A 26913-nucleotide genomic window follows, 5' to 3' on the forward strand; every position below is an offset into this window, starting at 1 on the left:
AGTATAACTGATATATTGATTTTCAAGTTCACATTTTAACCACAGTGAAATGAACAAGTAAAATTTAAATTCAAATGTAACATTTTCACATTAAAAATAAGAGATACAATATATGTTTTGAATACTTTCAGAATAGTAAAAAATAATTAGTATGTCGAAGGCTGTTCTGCAGGTCAAATGGGAGTATTCCTATTGTCTTGTTTGAAACAGCAGCAGCAATGATTAAGAGGACTGCTCTGATACTATTTCTTCTTTTCTACAGTGCTCTCAGAATTGCTAAGGTAAATGTAAAATCAATTAATTTTGTTCAGTCCAGCAGTTCTCACTCTCTCTAATCGAGAATATGTACTGTATAGTTCAAGGGGAAAAAAAGCCCACAGAACTTGAATAGTTGAGAATAATTTATCTGGGGATATTTATTTTGCAAAAACAAAGACCCCTCCCCCCCAAGAAAAATCCAACACATTGCTTTTTAACTGCGGTAAAATAAATGCAGATTTCTTAATGAGCAAGTTTAAGACTAAGTATCTATGTTCTTATCCTGTCATTTCATTTCATTCTACCCAGTAAGTTTTCCAAAGTTTTTTCTCTTTCGTAACTTTCTATGCCCGTTTCCTATGTTTAGTGCTGACCTTCAAGCACACTTCAGAAATGTCATACATTGCTTTTATAATTGTTATTCCTAATCTAGTCACTAGAGTCTGATGAAGGAAATAATCAAAATGAAGCAGGTTTTCCAAAACTTACCACCTTGAGATAAGCTTCACGAACATGATTTCGAAATCTTTTTCTTAATATATGTGGTTAGAACTGATTTATTAATTAATATATTACCTACTAGATCTGAATAAGCCATTTAGATATTATGAAGAATAGCTGAAGCATGAAGCTTCTGCTTCAGGGTTGCATGTAGACGTTTTTGGTTCCCATGTTGTAATCAGTAACCAGTGATTGTGATTTTTGTATTCTGGGAGAAAAGGACAACTATACTTGGAACTTTCCCCCTTCCTTTTGAAACCTCCTTCTGAAACTCCCTTATAAAATGCCTTTGCTTGTAGTAGACTTTGGAGCACTTTCCAACTGTTGACTTGTGTTTCATGGGTAGGTCCTCAAGCTTGGCTTTCAATAAGCCTTTATAAAAATTATTTCTGCCTCAACAGCCTTAATTTTGGTTCACAAAATGGCACAGTCTCAGGATCCTGAAGTGAACACCCCACCCCCACCCTGACTACCCAACGTGGTTTTCAACCTTCAAGCGGGTATCAGCTACCGAATCCCTTGAATTCAAGAACTTGAACGTCCCCTCACCCCCATCCTGGGTGCAATAGGTGGCCTCCTCCCAAGATCACCAAACCTCCCACCTTGGTTTGAGGTCCTGGTTTATTGAAACCTGATTACCTCCTTTGTTGGAGGCGTTCTACTACTCTCTCAAAAGGAGAGTTACTGTTTAAGAATGCATGGTAAAGTTTGAATTCTAGGACATGGTTCTGTTTGCCTCCCAAGATGAGAGGAGGGCTTGAATCAGAATGAGAGTTGCTGTTACGAATTCAACATAAAGAATTCTAGGGCAGTGTTAAAAAGGAGGCTTTAAAATTGTTTCCCTTGGGGTTTGAAGTGAGACAACCTTCCCTGGCTTACACTTGTTCCCTCTGGCAAAATGGCTTTAAACTTAAAAAAAGGGGGTGGGGGTTGGGTGGGGGGTGGGGAGGGCTACTACCTACCACACAGCTTGTCTCGCTCCAAACCACCAACATGGAAAATAAAGCTTCTAAATTTGAAGGTGTACATCCTTTGTCCACATCAGCTTGTTTCATATACAGTACTTATTATGGGTACTTTACTTGAAAATATTGAGGAAAATGGATCCTTTTCACCAGAGATGATAGAAAATTAAATTGGGTCTTTTGTTTTAACTAAATTAACTTATTTGCATGCATAACTGGAAAAAACAGGTTTCCAGATCCAACCACCTTTTCAATGGTACCTGGAGGAAACTCAACAAAATAATGATAAACTTTTTCCCTTGCAGGTGTAGGAAACAAGAAAATGAAAAACTTAAGCTGAGGCTTCTTTAGCCTCACCTCCTTGCTCTTTTTGCCCTCTTTCGCTTTCAGCTTCTTTATATCCTTTGCTTTCTGAACTTCTTCAACTTGATCCCTCTATATTATCTTCACCTCATTCTGACTTATTCACGTAAGATTCATATGGATCCACATGAGAAGCCAGCCACACCAATGGAAATCCCACCTATTTTTGGTGGTCAATTTAGAATGAAGCCAACCAACAAATGAGGTGAGCTAGCCCTTGCTTTTATTTCCCCTGGAATAGGACTAAACTTAAAAATGTATTTAAAGGGTTTCCAGATCCCACAGGCGATCCTATTGATTTTGCTAAAAAAAGAAAAAAAAAAACAACAAAAACTGAGCATACTGTTTGAACTTATGACCCTGGCTTTTCCTACTTTTATCAATTGGTCCATATGCTAATTTCAGAAGAGAAAGCTACTAGATGGATTACTAAAGCTAACTGGATTCGTCCTTTAAAAGACAACTTTTTCAAACATTTTTTTAAAATTAACTTTTCATTTAAACATATTGATTGTACATATTTATGAGTATAGAGCTATATTTCAATACATGTATATAATGTGTGATGATCCATCAGGGTAATTAGCATATTCATCATTGCAAAACTTAATCATTTCTTTGTGATGTGAACATTTGATCTCCTCTCTTCTAATTATTTGATATCATGCAGTAAATCATTGTTAATTATAGATTCCTGGGTTGACTGTACACCAATAGAACTTGCTTTTTTCTACCTAGCTGTAATTTTGTATCCACTAACCAGCTTCTCACTATTCCCCCTTCTACCTCCCCTTAAGCTAATGAGTTAGCCTGAGAGGAAACATGAGCTGTTGCTAAACATCTTTTAGGTGCTTTCCCTATAACCTTCCCACCAAAAAAAAAAAAGAAAAGTTGATTTAAATAAATTTTAACAATGCCATCAGGGTCCAAATAAAACTGTCTTTACTTGCTTTAAAAGATTTGAGTTAAGCAAACCAAAACAAAACTGCAGGTTTTTTTGTTTTTGTTTTTTTTTACCCCCCCTTTGATCCTAACTCACTTTTTGGGAAAAATTGATTTCATTGTTAACAAAACCAAAATAAAGCCCTGATTGATACTGGAGCTACTTTATTTATTTGAAATCATACCACTTTAAAAAGATCCCCTCCTCAGAATAAAAAAATCTTTAAATGTGATAAAAATTTCAAATAAACCTATTAATGTATGCAAAGTGCTTACCTTTTCAACTGGAAACATTAACTGCACAGCACTGTTTCATACTTGTCCCATCGACACCTATATGCTTTGACTGGTACTTTTTGGAAACTTATAATGTCATATTTCTTTTTCCTCAAAGGAGGAAATATATTTGAGTTTAACAACATCTCATGCTAATCAAAATTTTTTACCTGGCATCTTTCTTGTGATGGCCTTGATTATTTGGTTCAAATACACCCTACAACTGTAAGGACTGAAAACCACAGATGCAAGTACGTTACTTGCCTCCCTACCAAAATCCTTGTGGTCTCAACCATCCACCAATATTGTGAAAATTTTATCAGCAATTCCCATTAAGGTGGAGATAAACTCAACTAAGTCTCTGCCTAACATTAAAAAACACATTCTAGGATCAGAGGCACTCCAAGGAGTTAAACCCATAATAGAGGACTACATAAAACAAGGTATTAATTATTCTTTGTACAAGACCCGCAATCCCCCTATTTCACCTGTACAAAAACCCAACAGTAAGGGAAGATGGTCTGTACAAGACCTTAGAGCTATCAATAATACTGTAGTTTCCTAGCATCCTATAATAACAAATCCCCATACTTTGTTAACTAATATTCCTGAGGATAACTCTATTTTCATAGTTACTATAACTATGAAAATAATAATAATAATAATAATAATAACAACAACAACAACAACAGGATAACTCTACTTTCATAGTGCTTTCTTAAACATACTTGTAGATCCTGATAGCCAATATCTGTTTGCTTTCACTTGGAATGATCGAAGGTATACTTGGACTGTAAAGCCCCAGGGCATACTGAGAGCCCCACGTATTTTTCTGATTTTTAAAGCAGACTTGGGTGATGTTGTGTTTCCTAATGGATCAACTCTAACCCAATATATGGATGATTTTCTCCTCTGCTTTTCTGATTTGAAAGCTTTCCAACAGTATAGTCTACATTTACTAAAATAATTAGCCACTATAGACCATAAGGTATCTAAGGAAAAACTACAGTACTGCCAAAAAAAAAAAAAAAAGACAGAAAAGTTGAATATTAATATCTAGGTCATCTAATCTCTAAGTTTTTTTTTTTTAAATAAACCCTGATCAGTTAAAAGAATAATGACTTTCAACCAATAACTAAGAAACAACTCCAGGGATTTCTCAGATTGGTAGGCTGTTGTAACAACTGGACACCAAATTTCTCTTTAATTGTTCAGTCTTCATATTCTTTCACATCACACCCAATATTACCTTTGGAAATCAACTAGCTTATGAAATACTCCTATTGTTTTCCCCTAGTATTATCGTTGCCTTTACCAACAGATGAAATTCCTCATGATTGTTTAACATTAACTGACCAACTTCTGTTACAGAAAAGACCTTTGGATAATGCTGATTTAATTTGGGTTATACATGGCTCATATTTAAGAGATAAAGAAGGAAAATATCCTGCAGGTTATACCATAGTTTCTTTTACAGAATTTGTCGAAGAAGGATGGCTTTTCTGAGTTGTTAGAACCTCTTTAGAAACCCAAGGCATTGGTCATAATAAAAGTCCTGCGACAATCCAAAGGAAATAAACCAGAAGCTAGAGGTAATCATTTTGCAGACCAGGTAGCTAAACAGGCAACTTTAAAAACAAAAAAGAAGGGGTTCTCCTGAAACTTGCTCTTTATAAGTTTTTAAACTTAGTCCTTCCATATTAAAGGAAGCTCAACAATGAGCCCCAGACTCAGAAAAGGTGATGCGGGAATCAAAAATATTTCTCTCAAAATGATATCTGATATTGTTCTAAATATAAACCCATAATTCCTATGGATCTACAACTTCCATTTCTAAAATATATATATATGAGTTAATTCATTGGTGAACTGAAGAGATGATAAATGGGGAAAACAATATTACTGAAAATATAGTAGCCCCAAAGGTTGCTTCCAGATGCACTATCTGCCCCAAACATAACCCAGGGTAATCTTCCTATAGCTCCCCTGGTCATTTTCTTTTGCCTCTTGGACCCTTTAAAGTTTGGCAACTGCCCCCTTCCCAAGTTATAAATTTGTACTTGTCATGATTTGCATGTTCTCCCATTAGGTAAAAGCATTTCCATGTAGAAGAGCTACTGCCTTACAGGTAGAAAAATTATTATTAGAACAAATAATTCCCTGTTGGGGAATTCCTTTGGAACTCCATTATGACTGTGGAACTCATTCTACTGGACAAATTACAAAACCTATTTGTGATATTTGTTCTGTCATACAACATTTCCATTGTGTGTACCACCCACAATTCTCTGGGTTGATGGGACACACCAGTGGAACCATAAAACTTAATTGGCAAAATGAGTGAGGCTTTTAATCTCTAACGGTCTAAGACTCTTCCACTGGTTTTGCTTAATTTAAAGTCCACACCTTTTGGAAAACATAAATTGTCTCCATTTAAAATTGTTACTGGCAGACCCATGTCCTTACAAGACCCCACACTCAATTCCACGGGTTTAAAGAATGACATCTTACATTATTGTAAAAATCTTGTCAACTTTCTTGACAATAATAACTAGGCTTATAAGAGATTCTTTCTACAAGGCACTCCCAAGAAAAAAAGATAAAAAATTACATGATTTACATCCTGGTGACTGTTCATTGGAAAAGACATCTAATCAAACATTCCAACAGGGTTGGAGGGGACCTTACCAGGTTCTGCCGACTAATCTCTGTACAACAAAATTAAAGGGTATAGATTCATGGATTCTTATTTCTCATTTTTTTTTTTTTTAAGGCTAAAAATCCCAAATGGACAATAACCCCTAAGGAAGGACTTCATCTTAAATTCGTCCAACATGAGGATGGGAAGCAGATGGCATCAGAGATCAACAGTGAACCCAAGACTTCCAGACCAGTCTTGATCAAGGTTTGTTACTATATGGACTCCTTATTGAACTATCCTGACATGTTTTCTCTACTACTTTCCATTATCTTAAAGGATAAAATGACATAATAACATCCTAATTAAACTGTCAAAAGTGTAACTACTGGAGAAAAGTGATCTGATTGTTGAATTTGCCACATGCTCCTGAAATCTCTCCATGATCAATGTATGCCCTTAATAATGCCTCTGATTTTTTAGATGTTCCCATGGCCACTACATACCTCAACCAACCTACCACTGGCCTCACCTTTCAGATGAAATTGGCTCAAAATCCTAAAAATTCTACTCCTTGTTTTAATTTTTCTGAAGTTAAAAACTTTACTGCTTTTAATGCTAAAATCCAATTAATTATGAACCCCCATCCCTTTATTATTGATTAAATTTAATATTGAAAATGACGGCAAGTCTAAATTATGTCAAGAAGTAGAGTCAACAGGCTATAATATAGATGAAATCTGGAACGCCTGTACTAACCGAGACCCTAGTTTGACTCAGTATTATCCTGATTACCCATAAATTATTTTATTAACAGAAACACATTATAAGGAATAACCTGTGCACCCTCAGGTTATATTTTTGTTTGTGGTATGGGCTATGATCCAACTGAAAGACAAGCTCCCAGATACCTTAACAGCTGGTTTCTGCCTTTTGAGATACTTTGTTACACCCTACACAAGACAACCATGGTGCCCCCTTTCTCCCTATACCCCAAATTCTAAAGGACTATATTGGCTGGATACAATGATGACATTGGTCAAAGTATTTTGGGACTTCTAACTCCCAGTGCTGGAGTCTATGTTAACAGGGATATGACTGGAAATCTATCAACTACAATTGGCCAAATAGCCACTGAGAGTACTGCTGCTTAACAAAAATCTTTAAACTCCTTAGCCCAAGTAGTTCTTGATAATAGAATATCTCTGGACTACTTGCTCGTTAAACAAAGAGGTGTATATACAGTAGTCCATACCAATTGCTGCCTATATATCAATACTTCAGGAAAATTAGAAACTTGGCTGAAAAAGAAATAATTTACTCAGCAGGCTAAATGGTTTCAAGATATTAAAAAAATAAATCCCTTAAATGACTAATTTAGCTGGTTGCCATCGAGGTTGGATCCTTGTTCCATTCAGGATTACAAACTGTGGTCATTATTATTGTTAGCATTATTATTATATTTTTATTATAAAAGTATTAATGACTTGTATTTCTGCTTGCTTTAAATCTACTGTTCAAACTAAACTTATGATTGTTCAACATTTACAAATGATTCATCATGTAAATGAATAACACGTTGCTCAATTCATGAACTCACCCCATGTTGCTCTTTAATTTGGCCCAACTATAATATTCCACTGTTCTCTTTCCCCCCAACGAAGGACATGACTTCCCAGAAATGAGCTTTCACAGGTCTGTGGGACCTGAAATGCATACAACTTCAAATTAAAATTGATTTTCAAAGCTTTCTATCGAAAGTTCTTAATCAAAAGGGGGAAATCAGGAAGGAAATAATCAAAATGAAGTAGGTTTTCAAAATTCACTGCCTTTGGATAAGCTTCATGAACCTGATGTCAACATCTTGTTCTTAAGATAATGTATGTGGATAGAACTGTTGATTAATTAATGTATTACCTGCTGGTTCTGAATAAGCCATTTAGATATTAAGAACAGCTGGAGCGTGAAACTTCTTCAAATTGCACGGAGATGTTTCTGGTTCCCATGCTGTAATCAGCAACCAGTGATTGTGATTCCTGGGTACCATGAAAAAAGGACAACTGTACTTGGAACTTTCCCACTTCCTTTTCAAACTCCCTTATAAAATGCCTTTGCTTTTAGTAGACTCTGGAGCACTTTCCAATTGTTGACTTGTGTTTCCTGGGTCAATCCTCAAGCCTGGCCTTCAATAAACATTTATAAAATTATTTCTGCCTCAACAGCCTTGATTTCAGTCCACAATTCAAAGACTGAAGTAAAAACTATGCTCAAATTTTTAAAGTTGTCCTATGTATAAAGATTATTTTATAAAAGTAATGTTTTTCTCTTACTGAGGTACCCATAACTAGGCTATTCACTGAAAGGCTCTGTGTTATACAGAATTGAGAGACAAGGGGGAAATTAAAATTGAGAAAAAAATGTAAAGACAATTTTCACGTCAGTCTGAAATCAGAACTGCAGATTTCAGTCTCCTCTCTTCATTAGGAAGAACAGAGAGCATATACTGTCTACACTCATTTGGGAGAAGTGACAGTTGTGAATTGAAGAACACCAATATCCTGTAGCCGATTCCCTCTGATAAAGTTACTGAAATGAATCATTACATCACATTTTATCTGGAGGATAATGAAGAGTCACATGGTTCAATTTTGTGTATGGGTTATGGGATGAAATCAGTTATAAATAAACCTTGTTTGGCTTGGCAAAGATTTCAGCTTCCCAGAACAATTTATGGAGGACTTTTCAGTACATTAAAGTGAAAGATGCTGAGGAATTGCTAAGGACAGTAATGAATAACCTTACATTATTTGTAGCTAGAAGATGTCAACAGAAAACTTCACATAAAGGAGGGGCAGTTAACAAGAAAATCTAAATAAAAATGGAGTCCAGGGAGTATGGAGAAGAGGTATAGGACAGATCTTTCTGTTTATTTTTCAGGAGAGAGAAAGCAATTATATCAGACAAAATAGCATGAACCTTATTATCTAGAGCTTAAATAAATAATTTAAAACCCTGGTAATTAGTTCTAATAACCTCAAACAGAAGAGTCACATGTGTGAGTTGTTTGTTTTTTTGTTTTTTCTGACTGGTAAGGGGATTGCAACCCTCAGCACGGTGTGGTCTGCACCACGCTCAGCCAGTGAGCGCACCAGCCATCCCTATGTAGGATCTGAACCTGCGGCCTCTGAGCTACCAGCGCCTCACTTGCCCAAGTGAGCCACGGGGCCAGCCCCACATGTGTGAGTTCTAACATGCCCCAGAAGAGCCACACCTGTGACTGAAATGAATCAAAAAGATGACAGAGAGGAAGGTACTTCCTAAATGATAAGTTACTATTAACAAGTATATGAATGAACAATCATTATGGTAATTATTATTGGTATTATTATTATTGCGAAATTTGCTGGTAGCTGAAGCAAACTTCTTGGAAAGGCCCCTTCTAGCTCTAACCTGTCTCTCAATTCGAAAAAGAAAGCATTCCAATCAAAATACGGAGATAAAACTCTACTAGGTTAAGGTGTATGATTAATAACAATTCAAACTAATGAAAAAGTGACATATTTAAACACTGATGTTAGCTAATTTAGAAGTCTTGTTTTACAAAAATCTCACACAAATACTGCATTTGCAATGTGCAAATGTACAACTATTTAAATTAGTAACTCTGATAAATAATAGCTTTATCATATCACCTAGATTTTAATGCACACATTTATAAATATATTTTAACTGTTCAGAAACAATTTTGAAATAAATAACATTAAATAAAAAGCCTTATTAGTAGACAAGCAGAGAAGCAAGCTGGGATTTAAATGTAGTTTCATTGCCAGCACATGTGCATACTTATTCATGTAATGAAAGTATCTGTTCATCCTACCACCGTTTCAGCCAAGACACATGTTCTAATTTGAACATAATTTTGGACCCCTAATTATTGTTTAAAATGTTTTCAAAAAGATTACACTAAGCAGCACCACTGAAACAAAATGCTATAGTATATGCAAAAGATGTCAGGAAATGCAGTTAAAGGCAAAGGGTATCACCAAAGCTAGGAGATGGTGGTGTGACCCTATATAACTTCATGAAGGACCATTGCTCAGGTGTCAAATAGTTATCTATTAGAATACAAAAGTTCCAGGACAGGAAGAACCCCAAAGCCAAGAGCAGCACCTGGTTCTTGGTATTTTAAATTATTATAGTTGTATCTCTGGTATAAATATGTAGCTAGACTTTGGTGATCACTTAGAGGCATTAAGTATTTCACATGTTTTATTTCATTTAATTTTCACAATACTATGCTATAGGTACTATTATTATCCACATTTTATGGGAAAACTGAAGCACCGAGATATTAAACAACTTGCCCAAAGTCAAAGTCACATAACTAGTAAGTAGTAGAGATACTTATATATTTGTCAAATGAATATTTGAATCTATGTGTACAAAGCTTCCAGCTGACTTTCAAGAGAAGCTGTAAACTTTTGAGAATTATATAATTCAACTAGAAGAAAAAAATTATACAAAACAACCCTTCCCCCAAAAATCTATGAGTTGGACCAAATAGTAAAGGCAGATAAAACCCCAGTATACTTTGACACACCTCAAATTATAAATTCTCAAAGGTTGGAGTAACCAGTCCAAATAACCAAATGCAGCATATCACTCTGATGCTATATTTAACTGCTAATGGCCAAAAGTGGTTCACAAAAATCTTTCAAAAGACTTTCATTATAAAGTGTCTCTAATAACTTTATGACTTGAAAAAAGAGTTATATAATCTTATGGATAAATTTACACTATAATTAGTTGATTAAAAATGCATTTGATAAACTGTTACCTTTATACTCCCATATTTCAAAAGCTGCAATTAAGTTGATGAATGCCTTACAATTGATGACATCCAAGAATTGAGAAAATGTCCTTTACTTTTCTGATAAAACACTCATATTTTGGAATCATTTTTCCTGTGACACTGGTAGCAGCAATTGCTGAATTCAAGAAAGACATGTAAAAGAGACAACTTCCTTGGACACTAAAGCCAAGAACTTAAATCTAGAAAGTGATATGAAGCTTCACTAAAACTGTTGTCACAATAGATAAGGAAAAACACTTTGGAGGTATCAAGGTGGTCAGGTAGGGTATGATAAAAAAATAAAAGGCAGATTTTTCTTTGAAATGTACTTAAAGTGTCTCAATACTTTTATTTAACTTGGAAATAAAAGTAAAATTCAAATTAAAAAAACTTGCTAGTTGGGCCGCCCTCATGGCTCACTCGGGAGAGTGCAGCGCTGGTAGTGCTGAGGCCACGGGTTCGGATCCTATGTAGGGATAGCCGGTGCGCTCACTGGCTGAGCGTGGTGCAGACCACACCGAGCCGAGGGTTGCGATCCCCTTACCGGTCAAAAAAAAAAAAAAAAAAAAAACTTGCTAGTTTTTGCATTTCACAAATCAATACATTGTCCACTAATTTCAGTTAACTTTTACCCCAGACAAATCACACTCAATAAGATAGCAAATTAGTATCTTCCATAGCATATTAAAGAAAACAAGAACAAAATGCATCTGGTGGTCTAATCGAAGAATAAACTATGGAATACTCTAGGGCCTAAATATCTTTTTCAATTGGATAAAGATCAAAAGAGGGCCTGGGAAACTGTTTAACTTTGAAGCTTCTAAAAGGTTTATCTTGAGTCCACAACCACCTTCTGTGGATTGACTCTAAGCCACATGTTGTAATGACTCTTGGAGACAAGGGAGGAGGAGGGCAGCCAGGATAGAAGATGGTTAAGGCAAGGTGTAAACTAAAGTTGACCTAACAGACACAGGATAAAGTTGCTTTCTTAACCATAAAGTCATCTGATGGATCAGATTAAAAAAGAGAGAGATATGAACATACATATCCACACACACCACATTGCCCTCAAAAAAGTAAATAATCTTCAATTTAGCATGACTTGACTTGTAGCTAATTGATCGAAGGTATTAAGTTGTCTAGATAGAGGATGGTATTTAGTGTCTGACAGGCATAATTTTACACTTTGATTCTAATGTTGATCAAGGGGAAGGAGCTTTGCCAATGAACTTGAGCATTTTAGCTCTTTTGGGTAAACACTTCTTATAGAGGGGGAAAGTAGTTAAGCTACATATGGTAAGGTATTCCTCCCATTGTCAACTAGAGAATTTGGGATAAATTAATTGATTTGCTAATGAGAATTAGCAATGTTTATCTTTAAAAAATAATTTACATTCAGGATTACATGTCAAACTTCTATGAGTTTGGGTGGTAATAATAATAATAATAATAATAATAATAATAATAATAATAATAATAATAATAATAAAAAATCAGGATGCTTTTGGTTGTGAACAATAAAAAACAGAATTCAAAATAAAGAGATAAATTTACTTTAAAAATAAAGTATAACTTGTTACTTTGTATAACAGGAAGTTCCAGACTAACATGGCTCCAGGGTTGTTAGGCCCACAGAAGGCCTACCCAATTCTTTCTTTCCAATCTGCTATTCTCACTGTGTTGCTAACACTTCTAATGGCTGCAAGATGGCTGCAGGTGGTCCTATCATTATATCCTCACATAAGACACCTGCATGCACATGTGCACACACACACACACACACACACACACACACACACACACTTCAGAGGACTACTTCCCTTTGTCTCTTTTTAAAACCTGAAAAATCTTTCTCTACACATGTCTCCTCCAATGTCATGGGTCTGACTGGATGACATGGATGCCATGGAAGCCAAGGGGAATAGAATTAACATATTAGCTTGGAATAATTTATATTAAATTCTTAAGGCTGGGAATACAGCCAGCCACTCGGCTGGTTGAGGAGCTTTATCCAATAATAAATCTAAGTGATAGGATCTAAGTCTTGCTCATATAGGCCTACTATAAATCTCAAAAATCACTTCACCATGGGACATAGACTATTAGAAGGAACTCTAAGACACCTCTTGAATTCCACCATTATCCTTCCTTCTCTTCTTCACTGTGTAGTAATAACTATTTCCCTCTGGTAACTGGGCTTAACCACTTCGACTATAGCATAACTACCTCCCTTCATACTTTTTTTTTTTCCTTTTTTGTCTGTTTGCTTAGTGGTAGGGGGATCTAAAATGGCAAGAAGGTAGTGCTAGCTACCAATTCAAATTGTTGTGCCTCTGGTATCAATATTCCTCCTTTGGGGACTGAGGCTCTAACCCAGCAGAGACCAGAAATAAGGAAGGTAGAATCAAAAATTTACAGGTGGATCACTAGTTAAAACAGTGTTACAGGTGCCTGAATGCCTTCCCAAAGGCCATTTCCCTCTTTTCATTGCTTCTACCATCTTAGTTGCTGAATCTTAAGTCTAAGCAAATCCTTTCTAGTATATTATTGGTCTAGTGGTGTTCATGTAATTTAATTCTCTTCAATAAGAAATGAGCAGAACTACACTGAAGGCTTCTGAAAAGATTTGTTTTCCCTAAAAATTAAGAGCAATGTGAGGAGAGAGCTTTCTTTTCCTCCCCTCCTTCCTTTGTGCTGGGACACTGTCATGTGACAATGTGATATTTTGTGCTGTGATAGCCATCTCTGTAACAAGAGAGGGCAAAATGTTAACACTGAGGGTCCATGGTAAGATCATTACATCACTGAAATAACTCTGGGATACCCACTCTTTTGATGTAGACAAATGTATATGATTTAAGTCACTATTAGTTTAGGCTCTCTGTTCCTTGCAGCCAAAAACATCCTAGATGATACACATAGGGACAAGTGGGTACTGCAAGGAGCAGATCACAAAATGTGAAGCTGGCTGTGAAGGGCACTGATAACTCAATTATTCCTAAACAGATTTCAATTCATAGCCAAGAATTAGTAATTTGAGTCTACTTTTCTCTTTCTTTATGCTATCAGGCATTGTCTGAAGTATACATATCTTCCTGTCAACCAAGCTCATACTCTACTACCTATAACACAAGTTTATTCCTGAAAGATTGATAAAGTAAAATGTCTAGACCTATAGAACTAAGGATAAAACCTTGAAAGGAAGTACATTTTCCAGACTAAAATGCATTTTAGTAGCCTGTCACCCTTCTCTGGGAATATCCTTGTGTTGAAGGAGATATTAAGATTTAATAGAGTTAGTGCAGTGAATGAGATACCAAGGATATAACTATGAATGGTCTATTAGTTCCAAATTATCTGACACGGATATTTATATCAATGTGTAAAGGCAATTATTTGAATTCAATGTTTCTTTCAGGTTTATTGTCCTACTCATATCTTACAAACACTTTCTCTAACAAATTAGATGGCAATCCAAATATAGAACATGGAAAAATCAGTCTGTCAAGACTCAACTCTCAGGTTTTCTTTTTTTTTTTTTTTTTCATAGTAAGCACTATCAGACCAAAAGAAAGAAAACAAATAATTATATAGAAAGAGAGAGGATTATATCAGATAGCTGGAGGTGAACAATAGGGTCTTTCAATCATTGTAACATTTATTTACACACAGTAAAATTGCAGATAATCTATACTAGTATATCTCAAAGTATGTTCCCTGGAATGTCCCTTTACTCCCCTGCACACTCCCCACCCCAAAAGGACACTATGCCAAACAAGTCTGGATAACACTGCATACAACATTCCGTCTTAGATACTCACAATGTGTGCATCAATGTATTAAAGGCTTTGAAAAGTTATGCTGTATATAAGCCAACTAATTATAACCTATCATGTTCACATTTATTAGACTTGGGAACTCCTTTTTAACAATGGATTCCCAAAAAATACATTTGGGAAATGCTTGTTTGTACATTCTGATAATAACAATTATGGTTGTCTATCCCAAGGAATAAAAGTTAAAGTTATTTTTCACCTCTGTTATTGTGCATGAAGTAATGATAATGACTATTTTGTTGCCGTATATTGGAGAAAAAAGTCAATAAGATTTAATATATGAGATACTATTCATAAGAACTGAGTATAAACTCTTGATATCCTTTCTATAACAGAGAAATCCTACAAATTTCCTGTTTATACTTTAGGTAGTCCAACAACAAAAAATATGTTATCTTGAAAATACCTTGTATATTCATTTTCATCTAAAACATGTGTATAGGTCAAATTTAAAATATTTTTCTTTATAGATTCTAAGATCAATCTAGTAAAATGCATAAAATTGTAGGCATGTGGGTCTTTCTGTACAAATATAGGAGAAACATGTTTACATAGTTAAAAAAGAAATTTTTTTTTTTTACCAGACCCCAATGAGGATATTAAAAAAAACAAAACAGAAAAACCCAACTGCTTAAAAACACATTTACAAAGCAAAAATAAACCTATCATAAAGTTAAAACATGTTCTCTACTAATTTTTCAGATTTTAAAAATAACTGTCAAGAAAGTGTTTTAATTCTAATGAAGCACAAAGAATATAGCTTACTGGTTGGTAAGTAAAATTACTTTATTATAATACTGATAGTGGAATAAAATCGATACACTCAACTTGAACATGCAGGGGAAATACAAATTAATGTAAACAGATGATTTTCAGCACATTCTTTCACTAGAATGTGATCACCTGCCATGAAGTACACAAGCTCATGCACAAGATCAAGACGTTACAATACAGCTGAGATCACAATGTCATGCATGTAACAACAGCGTGCTAGATAATCATACCACAAACTGTGCAGATGTTCTCCCCCACCCCATGAGCCACTGCCAGCAGTTGCTGTGGAGTTTGGTTACCCATATCCGTGACATGAACGGTGTCCTTTGGAGAATCTTGTTCCCTGTGGCTGTAAGTATTCTTATTTTTACAATATTTAATGATGCTTGTTATCAAAATGTTAAGTACAAAACTAGAAATTATGAAAAAGTAGACTTTTTACAATACTGAACAATTATATACATCTTATCTCAGGCACTTACAATAAACAACACTTACATTTATACATAATATCAAAACAAATTTTCTGCTCAGAGTTAAACGAACCCCAGATAATGTCTGACGACAGTGTTCCAGTGAGTGGGGGGGGGGGGGAATCAATCTCCAACAAGTACTTCTTGATTTCTAGCACTCCAAAAGCTTGGTAAGAGTCATTCTCATAGCCTGGCTAAAGTATGACTAATACGGATAAGTTCTAGATAAGAACATCTATTATGATAACACAATTATATGATCTCAATTTTGAAGACTTGACTTGGCAAACATTATTTAAATTAGTCAATGAAAGAAAGTACAGAATAAAGTCTTTAAAATACTTCCCTTCATTTCTCTGAACCTTGTAAGTGTATTTCAACATCCTTTTTTGCCTATTTATATTCTAAGTACATTCTGGTAACGATAATTCTATTTTGCTATTAGGCAACACCTGCTAAATTACTAATGTTCATAAAAGTGTAGAATCAGAATTCTGGAACCACAAGACAATTTGAGTGGTTCAGCTTTGACTCTTGGCAGCACTATATGGCCTTTTAGAACGTGAATTCAATACTTCTGTATTACTCCAGAATACCTTTAAATCAGGCCAGGGAGTAAAGAAAAAGAAAATACAGCCAACTCTCAATAACATAGAAGATAGGATGGATGGATAAGTAAAATCTAAAGATCTAAAAATCTTTCGTTAATTCATAACTTCAGCACGCTTTTTTAGCAAACATTTGGCTTAAAAATCTAAAAAAATTTTGTCAGATACAAAAAGGACTTGAATTTCACCTCTATTCTCTGCCTCCTCCTAACACTCTAGAGGAGGTATTAACAAGAACTGTATAGACTGATATACGTAACTGCAAAAATAGAAACATATTTTTACATCTAGCTTTTCCAGTTTACATATTTAAAACTATCTATATCATATTCTAGTATATGAGGGCCTACATATATTTTCACCTTTGCATTTGGCTTTATAATTTGTTTAAAAATTGGTACTCCTTTAGCAAGGAATGACTACTTACCATAATCAATATCAGCAGTTACATCCAACTTTTCTGACTTTATAACAATCTACAATTTAGTACTTACCAAGTTACATTTCCTTAGAATGTAACATTTGCAAATGACATGAATTCATGATGACAGTTTTACTCAACATCAATAAAATTCATGACTGAAGCCAGTATGCCTTGATAAATTGGGCATAATAAGACTGGGTTTTACAACATCTGCCTCTTCTGATTCTTATGAATTTAGAGTAAAGCACTGTACTATTCTGCCTCAGTTCTTTTCCAGTAATCATCATTCAATTATCTCAAAAGACTGATGCAAAATATATATCTTACTATAAAGTTCATCATATGAATTGTTTTAATTATCAACAAGTAATACCTAATTCTGATAAAGAACTAAGAATAATGAAGTCTCCGAAACCATGCCATTCTTGGAATACATAAATGTAGTAAAATCTCTTGTACAGAGCAGTATGCCACAGTACAAGATGAAAAAGGTGACATGCATACATTGCTATATGCTTACAAAGAAGATAACTTGGATTTGAACTAAAATAAAATAAAAACAAGTGTATTTTATGATAAAAGGCATCAGAAAAAATTTTCAATAAAGGGACAAGTAACAAAACCTAAATTTATGATAGTTTATCCATTCATTTGCCTTTCTAAAGAATGGTCATTAGATTCTAAAAAGCAATATTAAATTGGTTTCAAACGTATAATTTGAACTTTAACTTCTTATATATCATTCTACTTTCATTAAAAGTATCAGTTTTTTATTCATTGAAAATAAAACCTCCTTAAACAGTGGTGAAGGAAAGACTACAAATATCTGAATTTAAATATTATACCACGCTTTATAATATATACACTTTGTTATATTTGTGGGGAAAAGACTTAACTGATATGCAGTATGTGTATCAGTAAACCTTAGCAATGGGGTTTTATTTTATTTTCTATTTATGTACCAAAAAATTAACAAAGAAAGAAACCATGCATAATAAGTAAAAATCAATTTATTTAAAAAATATCATTGGTATAACTATATAACTATGTGTGAAATCAGTATTTCTGTTTAAGATTCAAATATTGTACATGGGAGAAACATCTCCCTAATTATAAAAAAAGCTGAGATAATTTTAGAAAATATTTGGCTGCTTGATTTAAAAAGTCTTCAATACCTCTACAACAAATGAAAAAAGTTGGTTTTTGAAAATTAAAATAATTCAGCCAGTTAAATTTTTCCACAGAAAATAATACACCCAGAAGCAGTAGCTCTGAGTATTGTATAATTTCCGCTCAGATTTCTAAGAATAAGTCTAATAGATAATTAAACATTTCTGAAAATCTGAACTTTTCCAGTATATATTAAAATGAGAATAGGAAAGAAAAATCAGTGAAAGAATTGTCTCATATTTTGATCAGTTTAGATATCATATTAAAAAAAAATTAATTAATACAAAATTATTCAATTTTATAACAGAATCTATAAGTGGTTTGTTTTTTGTGTGTTTTTTTGTTGATCTGGGCTGGTTGGTACAGGGATCGAATCTTGAATGTTAGTGTTATCACCATCACACTCTAATCAACTGAGATAGTGGTTATCCCAGGAGTTTCTTTGTCAGCAAGGAATTATATTGTTAAAGGCATTATTTAAAGACAACGTTTTGACATGTCAGAACCTACAATGACGTCTCTGTGATTATCTCTGACAATAGCAGCACAGCTACTAAATAAAAACAATAAATAGGAAGAAAATGCTGCAGTTAAAATCTGATGAACATATTCTATGTTCTCATTATCACATTTTGTCCTCTTCACTTATAATGTACTAATATCTCAATCAGGTCACTAGAGGACTGCGTATATATCTCAGATGCTGCCATACAAAGTGAGTAGGTAGATTATAACGTGATATGGTAAGGTAAATAAATATGACTATGTCTTAGAGCAATAACATACTGGGCTTTTCAGTAATTGAAAAGGCACATTCAACGACTTGTTTTTCCTGCAAGTTTATCATATTGGAAAGCTGCAGCAAGACAGTAATAAAGTTCACCTGATACAAATACTCAAGTTCCTCACTTACCTCATCTGGGTTGGCATTAAAGGTGAGGCTGCCTTCGTCCAGCTGCATATACAATTTTCTAAAGGAAAATCCTAGAGGTGGGCTCTTATTGTAAATGGAACAGTGACCCCAAGTGGATTTGCACAACCTGTAAAAATAAGAGAAAATGAGACAAGAAAACATTACTATACTTAATTTCCTAGGTTAAACATGAATACACATGATAAAATAGTAACACTGAAATGATACAAAATTGGGTTTTGGAGCTCTAATGTTTAAATATTTAATTTTGTACTTGTTTTTTATTTACTAGAGTATGATAGATGCCTTAAATTTAGCAATTTTGATAGCACCTAATACACGTGAGTGACAAAGATTAATAATATTCATGAGTACTAGCTTAAGTTAAACAAACTATTAATAACAGTAATATTAGCTGACAGTTACTGGTTTCTTACTAGATGTCAGGCACTATTTTAAGTATTTTAACTATATTAACTTGCTTAATCTTTCTAGGATATTGGTAAGAAAAGATACAGATAAGAAAAACAGAGATGAAAAATTTGCCCAAGATCACACACCTAGTATATGTAGAGGTAGGATATGAACCAATGAATCATAATCCAGAGCTTGCAATCTTAACCAAGAAGCCAAGCAGAATCTATTAAGTACCTAAATGTGTTCTATTGTGAAAAAAATCTAAGTGGGGGGTCAACCTTTTGCTTTTTTGACAATACATATATTAATAACAGATAAACATGGAAACTGTAATGCCACACAACATCAATACATACATCAAAAGCTGTGATGTTAAACATAGCTATTTGAAGATACTATTTCAAAAACACTGGTTCTTTACTTGTTTTTGTTTCACAGTGTTGGACGTGCTTTGTGATTTGTCATCACAGTTATACATGAATATTTAAAAATTCTATAAAACCTAAAATACTAACAGTTTTATATCTCAAAACCATTTTCTGCAGATTGGGATAGTTGTTTCCATTTCTGGACAGAGGCAATAGCTACTGGTTATTATTTAAAAGCTTAAGTTACATTGCCGGGAAATTCTGGATTTGTACCTAAGAGCCTTAAAAATAAGTGCATTACCCTAGAGATGCAGAGAATACTGAAATTATATTTCGATACATTTTAATAAGTCTTTGCCTAAAAATTGTGATTTTTTTTTTTGTATGTCCAAAAACACCTGCTACTTGTTGAGCACTTTCTGATATTTATTATTGATTTTTGCTTCAAACTTCCTTCTTTTCACGTACATACAAAGTACAGGAAAATAAGAAGTTATTGTCTCAGACTATAACATCAAAAATTGTGAGGATAAGTGGGTAAAATATCTAATTTAACACAAGACTAACCTAGTTAAGTTATACCCTTGCATTACTTTTACCAACCAAATGAAATTATTGATTTTAAAATTGTTAATATAATAAATTGTTTAGAAAATTATCAATATTTTAACAGTCTCTTTAATTTAGTCCCATAGCTTTCGAGTTTTATTATTAAGCCATATGAAAGCAACAGAACCTCCCAATATCAATAAGTATTCAACATATCCAAAGTTAAAATAAAAATTAAGCCAGGCTTTAATTTCGAATAGAAGAAATTTATCATTAAGAAAAAAAAATCCAAGTGTCATAAAAATAGGAAAAATTATATGGCATTTAATAAAGGAAGCATTTCTTTCAGTGATGAACAATCAAGATTTAAACCCCAAATGAATACATTCTGACTGAGTTCAGATAAGCTTAAAAGTAAATTTTAGGATGTTCAAATAAAACACAAATTAATTTTGTGGGAAATACTAAAATGTAGAAAAGAGATCATAAAGAATAAGCTGGTTTTAAAATATTTTCATTTCCTCTTATACTTACATAATGATTAAAAAATTAATAACTGTTATTTATTTTAAACATTACTAATAAATAGAATTTCCTTTTATTTACATAGTATTTCCACTATAAAAAGGCAATAAAAGAATAACAAGATAATATTGATGATTTTTATCTATTTAGAGGTTAAATCATTATCTATTTAGAGTATAAATCATATAGGTCATATGTCACATAATCCTGTGACATCAGGAAGCCTAAGTTAGTAATGCCATTACTGAAAATACATTTTTATTAAATTTTGACAATTTAGATTAATTTATTAATTCTTTCCATTAGATTTCCAGTTAGAAATTATTTAACATCTTAAGACTTTTGTTTCCAGATGAAGTCTAATTTTAAAATAATGAGAATGAAATAAACTTTCGTAAAGGAAGCTAATAAATCTGAGATCCAATGATTCTTCTATGTTTGGTAACATCTTCAGGACTCGAAAAAAAAATCATGTACCTATAATTTTTAAGTATATGATGCTATTTACAGAATAACTTAGATTCAATAAAACATTCTATTTCCCCAAATGTTCTTAGATTTGTAGTTTAAATTTAAACTGGTCTATTACCTGCTAAAACTGCTATAACCTACTTTAAATACGGCAAGTAGATTATTTATCATCTTGCTTTCTAATATTTACCTACTTAATTGACGAAAATTTTCACCAGTTAGCTTATGCTAACAAGCCCCTTCGATAAAAATAAATACATAAATAAGTCAAAACACACACACATACTCCATTTGCAACCAATGAACAGTAACACTTGAGGACCATTTATTGATTTTTAAATATGCCTGTTCTTCAGTTGGGATACCCTATGGGGAACACAAACTACACAGGGGGTGTGAACACTCCAAGTTTTGGGTAATTTCTCAGTTTATAATTTTGTTGTATTTTTAGAATAAACTGAAAATTTCTGATTTATAATAAACAGACTCATCTCAATTAGGAATCTCTCATCTAATTGTAAAGTCATTATTCTATTTTCTTTTTTACTATCTTATTTCCTCAGTATTGAATTTGACTGTGATGATAACTGTATCCCAGTTAAAAAGAAATATTTCATAATACATATATATTATAAAAAGAACATTTCATCATGATTATGTTTAGAGATATCTGAATCATATGCTGGTGGGCTTAACTTACCCTTGCCAGAGAAGTTCATCATTAGCGAGGTCCTGCCAAACACATGAAGCCAAGCAGAGGTCAGTTGCATTCAGGTAGGACAAGATGGTAAAGCTTAGCTCAGGAGGCAACATCTCCAAATTAATGAATCCTTCCTGTTCTTTAGATTTCCTTGCCTTCAAAAGATGATATATGTCAATGCCTCCTTGGACTTGTTTGCGATGATTGGTGTTAGAAATGTTGCTCGTAGCCATTCTCCTGCTCTGCTCTCTGGTGAGGTAGCCTTGCTCACTATAGCCTTCCTGTTGAAGCTGCTGGTTTCTGGCCACTCTCCACAGCCCCTGACCCATCTGCAAGGCTGGGAGAAAGCCAGAATATAATAAGGGTGACATTTAAAAAATAACCCACTTTCTCCCAGTGGTATAACAAATCTAACATGAAGCATTCATTTAGCAGAATTAAGATTCCTCATTAAAGCCTATTAAAACCAGTAGTAGGTTACAAAGAACAATTGGAACATTCTAAGTGCAAAATTTGGATAAAGAAAGTTTAAGACATATTTGGTTTGATCATCACCTTTATCACAGTTTGCTAACTACTTTTAAAGTCCACAGGTGACATAATCATTTTTCACATAGTAAGATTTAAAAGTTACTGATGTCCTAAAGACTGTTACAAATTATAATTATGTGGACTTATGGTCCAGTATTAAATACAGCTCTGATCAGAGCACAGGACTTCAGTTAAAAGGCCTCCAGACCCTGCTTTTTATCACAATTCAGGCTAAGCTAAGCTAGCCTCTTTTAACCAAACTCCCAGATGCATAACAGCTGTGAAACAGACTTTTAGTTTAATTCTTGCCAGTCTACACTTACATTGTAGGCTATAATAAAATGTAACATAGGCCCTGAAGTCTAATTCAGAAACCTTATAAATTACACACCTAGAAGTCTATGATAAATAACTCAGGAACAGCTATTTGGTTTTGTTGTTGCTTTAAACTAAAAATAATTTAGACTAATTTTCTAATTCTTTTCCAGATACTTCAGAGGTACCTGGGAAAAGGCATGAGAAGAAGATGTGTTCCAGTCTCCTCCACCTCCATTTGACCTCCAACTAGAGCAGCTCTACATTTATCTGTTACATAAATTGGGCTTTCCTATATTCAAATATTTAGAAAATGACTGGCCTAGACTTCTTATTTGGCTTGCCTTTAAAATAAGTAGTTTTTCCTGAGTAAATAAGTTGAGTTAAAACTAAATCAGGAATAGCTTTTAACTAACACAAATTATTATTTTCATGATCTTTTTTAAAAATAAAATATTCTTGTTTTATCAACCCCAGTTGACTAATAAACACCTGTATGTGTTTCAAAAATTTGGAAAAAAATACTTTCACAAAATAATCATTAAAATAGTCAAATAACTTTCACAGCATGACCTGAACTTAAAATATAATTTTGTTTTAATTAGCTATTTACAAGGACTAACAAAAACAAAAGCAAAAAACCAGAAAAATGACCAAAAAATTTGAAGATTATTAGGAATAATTTGAAAGTAGAACGTCGAAGAATGTCAAAGATTTTTTAAAAAAATACTTAAAAAAGCACAACCCATGTGTATATTTATTAAATTATTGGCTATGTTTGGATAATAGTAACTATATTATGTCATCTGAAGATCAAAAAAGATAAAACAGTCCAGGATAATTTTTAACAACTTCTCCTCACGTTGAATTGCTTGGAATCCCAGCAGCATAAGCTATAAAGGGATGGTGAGGAGGAGGAATACAAAGAAAAGGAAGATATTAATGATTTTAAAATGTGGGAGAATTTGTTTTTGCAAAGGAAGCACAGAAGATAACCTTTCTTTCCCCACTACACATACCACAATAAAGGTATCAGTTCCTAAATTAGTATTAAGCTATAAAAATTAAATTCTTAAAAAATACAGAATACTAAGACAATGAAAAGACAAGCCATAGACCAGGAGGAAATCTTAGCAAAACACAGAGATGACAAAGGAGCAGTATCCAAAATATACAAAGAACTCTTAAAACTCAATAATAAGAAAACAAACAACCGCTTTAATAAACAGGCAAAAGATCTCAAATGACACTTCACCAAAGAAAATGTACAGATGGCAAATAAGCATATGAAAAGATGTTTAACATCATATTTCTTTAGGAAATTGCAAATTAAAACAACAATGGATCATACTACACACCCATTAGAATGATATATCCAAAACACTGACAATACCAAATGTTGATGAGGACGTAGGAATGCAAAATAATACAGCCACTTTGTAAGACAGTTTGGCAGTTTTCTAAAAAACTAAACAAACTTTTACCATATGATCCACCATCAGCACTCCTTGATATTTACCTAAATAAGTTCAAAACTTATGTCCACACAAAAACATGTACATGAATGTATATAGCAACTTTAGTCATAGTTGCCAAAATTTATAAGCAACCATGATGTACTTCAGTAGTGGAACGCATAAACAAACTGTTATGTCCATACAATAGAATATTATTTAGCACAAGAATGAAATGAGCTATCAAGTCATCAAGAAACGCAGGACCATTAAATGCATATTACTAAATGAAAGAAGCCAATCGGAAAAGGCTCCTTACTGTATGATTTCAATTATATGATATTCTGAAAAAGGCAAAACTAGAGACAAGAAAAATGATTAGCATATCAACAATTTGTAAGTAGTTTTAAATTTGAGTAATTTTTAAATGTGCCATGTCACATTACAATATAAGTACAATTTAATTTTGACAGAATGAATATTTTAAGACTCCCAATCATAAAGAATTGTATTTTACTTTGATCATGGGTAACCCCTCTGCTTAACTTAGCAAGAAAACACCTAGAAACTGTTTTAATTGCTGGGCTCATCTAACATACCTATTATCATCTCAAATAATTAAATTTATTCTTCTTTTTTTACACCATTAAAGGTAAATAATTAAAATGTGGTAACTATGGTGTCTGCAATCTCAAGATTTAAGGCATTTCTTAATTTCTGTGCATTTCCCCTACAGCATCTTTCTAGGGGCATATGGTTAAGCAGCTGTTGTTACTCTGAAGGCTGTTGCTAGGGAACAAAGAATCAGGGTGATTTCCCCAGGCTCTGGACTTTAATGGGGATTACTTATATTGAGCACCGGATAATGTGATTCAGAAAGCATCCAACAGGTGAAAGGAGGTAAAACCAGCAGATGGTTCTTAAAAAAAAAAGATAGGGAGGGTGGAGGGTTGAGACTCATGTATATACATTGTTCAGACAAAGAAAGGTGCAAGATTATACCTCATTTTCTATTCTCCTTCTGCTAAACAATACTGCAAATTGTCTCTTTGGGAATTCCTTTTCCCTTTAAAGCAGTTTTTGATTCTGGGTAAAAATACAACATGATAAACCACTCTGAGGAAAATTAATATCATAAGTTTAGCATTTGGAGAAAGAAAAGGGTGTCTATTGTTCTATCCCCACTCTCAATCTTCCTTAGGATAACAGGGATGTGGGATACGGGTGTAACTGCCAGAAAAGTGATAAAAAACTCAAAAAGAAGTAACATCCACTGTATAAGTTGTGGAGCAAGTCATGGAAGGAGCATAGTGTTGTGGGCTTTGAACTCAGACAGACCTGAATTTGAATCTTGACTTCATTTGTTATTACTAATAGTATCATGGGGAAGTTTCATGACTACTCTAAGCTTTACTTTCTTCTTATGTAATGTGGAAGAATGATAATAATACTTCAACTGTCTTGTCCTGCTTGCTGAATTAGCCCATTTACGTTGATACTTGCACAGCTTTGTGGGGCTTATACATACAATTCTTTATTGCCTTAGTTATCTCATATTTTGCCATTGTTATTTTTTTCTTGTAAATGCAATTCTTTTATATCAATGGTGAAACCAACCAACCAACCAAACAAACAACAACAAAAAAAAACCCCAAACCATAAAAAACAAAATAGCCTGTATTATCTTCCACAAAAGATTTCAAAACTCAGTATGCCTGATGATAATGCCAATAGCAGTGTCATGAAACAGGTTCTTGTGTTATCATTAGTTATGAGTCAATACCTGGCTCTAAAAGAGATGTAAAATATGATATAGTTTCATGCTGGTTCTTGCATGATTTCAAATTCTTGAAAGCAGGTGTTTGGACTGAAACAATCAAAACTTTATTTCAAAGAGACACACATCAAACTAGGTTTTTTAAAATTAGTTTATGAAAATACTGCGATCAGAGTAGGAACTTAACCTGTATTTTTCCTAGGAACAATGGTTTGGTATTCACTAATTCAATATTTGTAGCCAACTTTATAGAACAACTACGCAAATAACAAGAATCAACTGTATTTCTTTTATTTGTATATGAAATAGGTTAATTATGCTCTTATAAGAGTACATATTTTTTCCAAGAAAGAAATTCAATTGAAAAAAAAAAAATTAAACACAAAACAAGTTTTTGTATTTGAAATTACTAGTTTTGGTGTAAATATGGATTTTGTGATGAAACTACTGCTGATAATTTGCTCACTCAAAATAGATTGAAGAAAATAGGTATTTCTCGTTTTATGTGTTTCTGTTTATAGATACTTTATCTAACATATATTGTTAATTCATTAATATTTTAACTCAGGACCAAAAGCACTATAACACATACCTGAAGAAAGCTTATCTAACACACCTATCTTCTCTCTAAAGCACATCACTTAGCAACACAAAGCAACACTTCAACTCTATGTTTACAGGCCATCTTATACACCAAAATCACTAATAAAAATCACAAAAATGTGAAAAACATGGTCCTATGAGCAGGCAACAAAAAGGACATTTGTTTACAATGAGAGCTAATACAGAAAGCAGAGCCTTGCCATGTTCAAC

The 26913-nt window shown here is 33.5% G+C and overlaps 1 protein-coding gene across 1 annotated transcript in view; it reads right to left on the reverse strand.

The window, feature by feature from the left end:
• Positions 1-26913, reverse strand: part of FBXO8 (F-box protein 8) — a 58237-nt gene that overhangs the window by 11250 nt on the left and 20074 nt on the right. The window contains exons 2-3 of the mRNA XM_063077016.1: positions 22024-22360; positions 18994-19120 (exon numbers count right to left, since the gene is read on the reverse strand). Of these exons, the coding sequence (XP_062933086.1) occupies positions 18994-19120; positions 22024-22352 (456 nt within the window). The 5' untranslated portion in view covers positions 22353-22360. The remainder of the gene's footprint in view (positions 1-18993; positions 19121-22023; positions 22361-26913) is intronic.

Source organism: Cynocephalus volans, chromosome 13 (assembly GCF_027409185.1).
Source record: "Cynocephalus volans isolate mCynVol1 chromosome 13, mCynVol1.pri, whole genome shotgun sequence".
Lineage (NCBI taxonomy): Eukaryota > Metazoa > Chordata > Mammalia > Dermoptera > Cynocephalidae > Cynocephalus > Cynocephalus volans.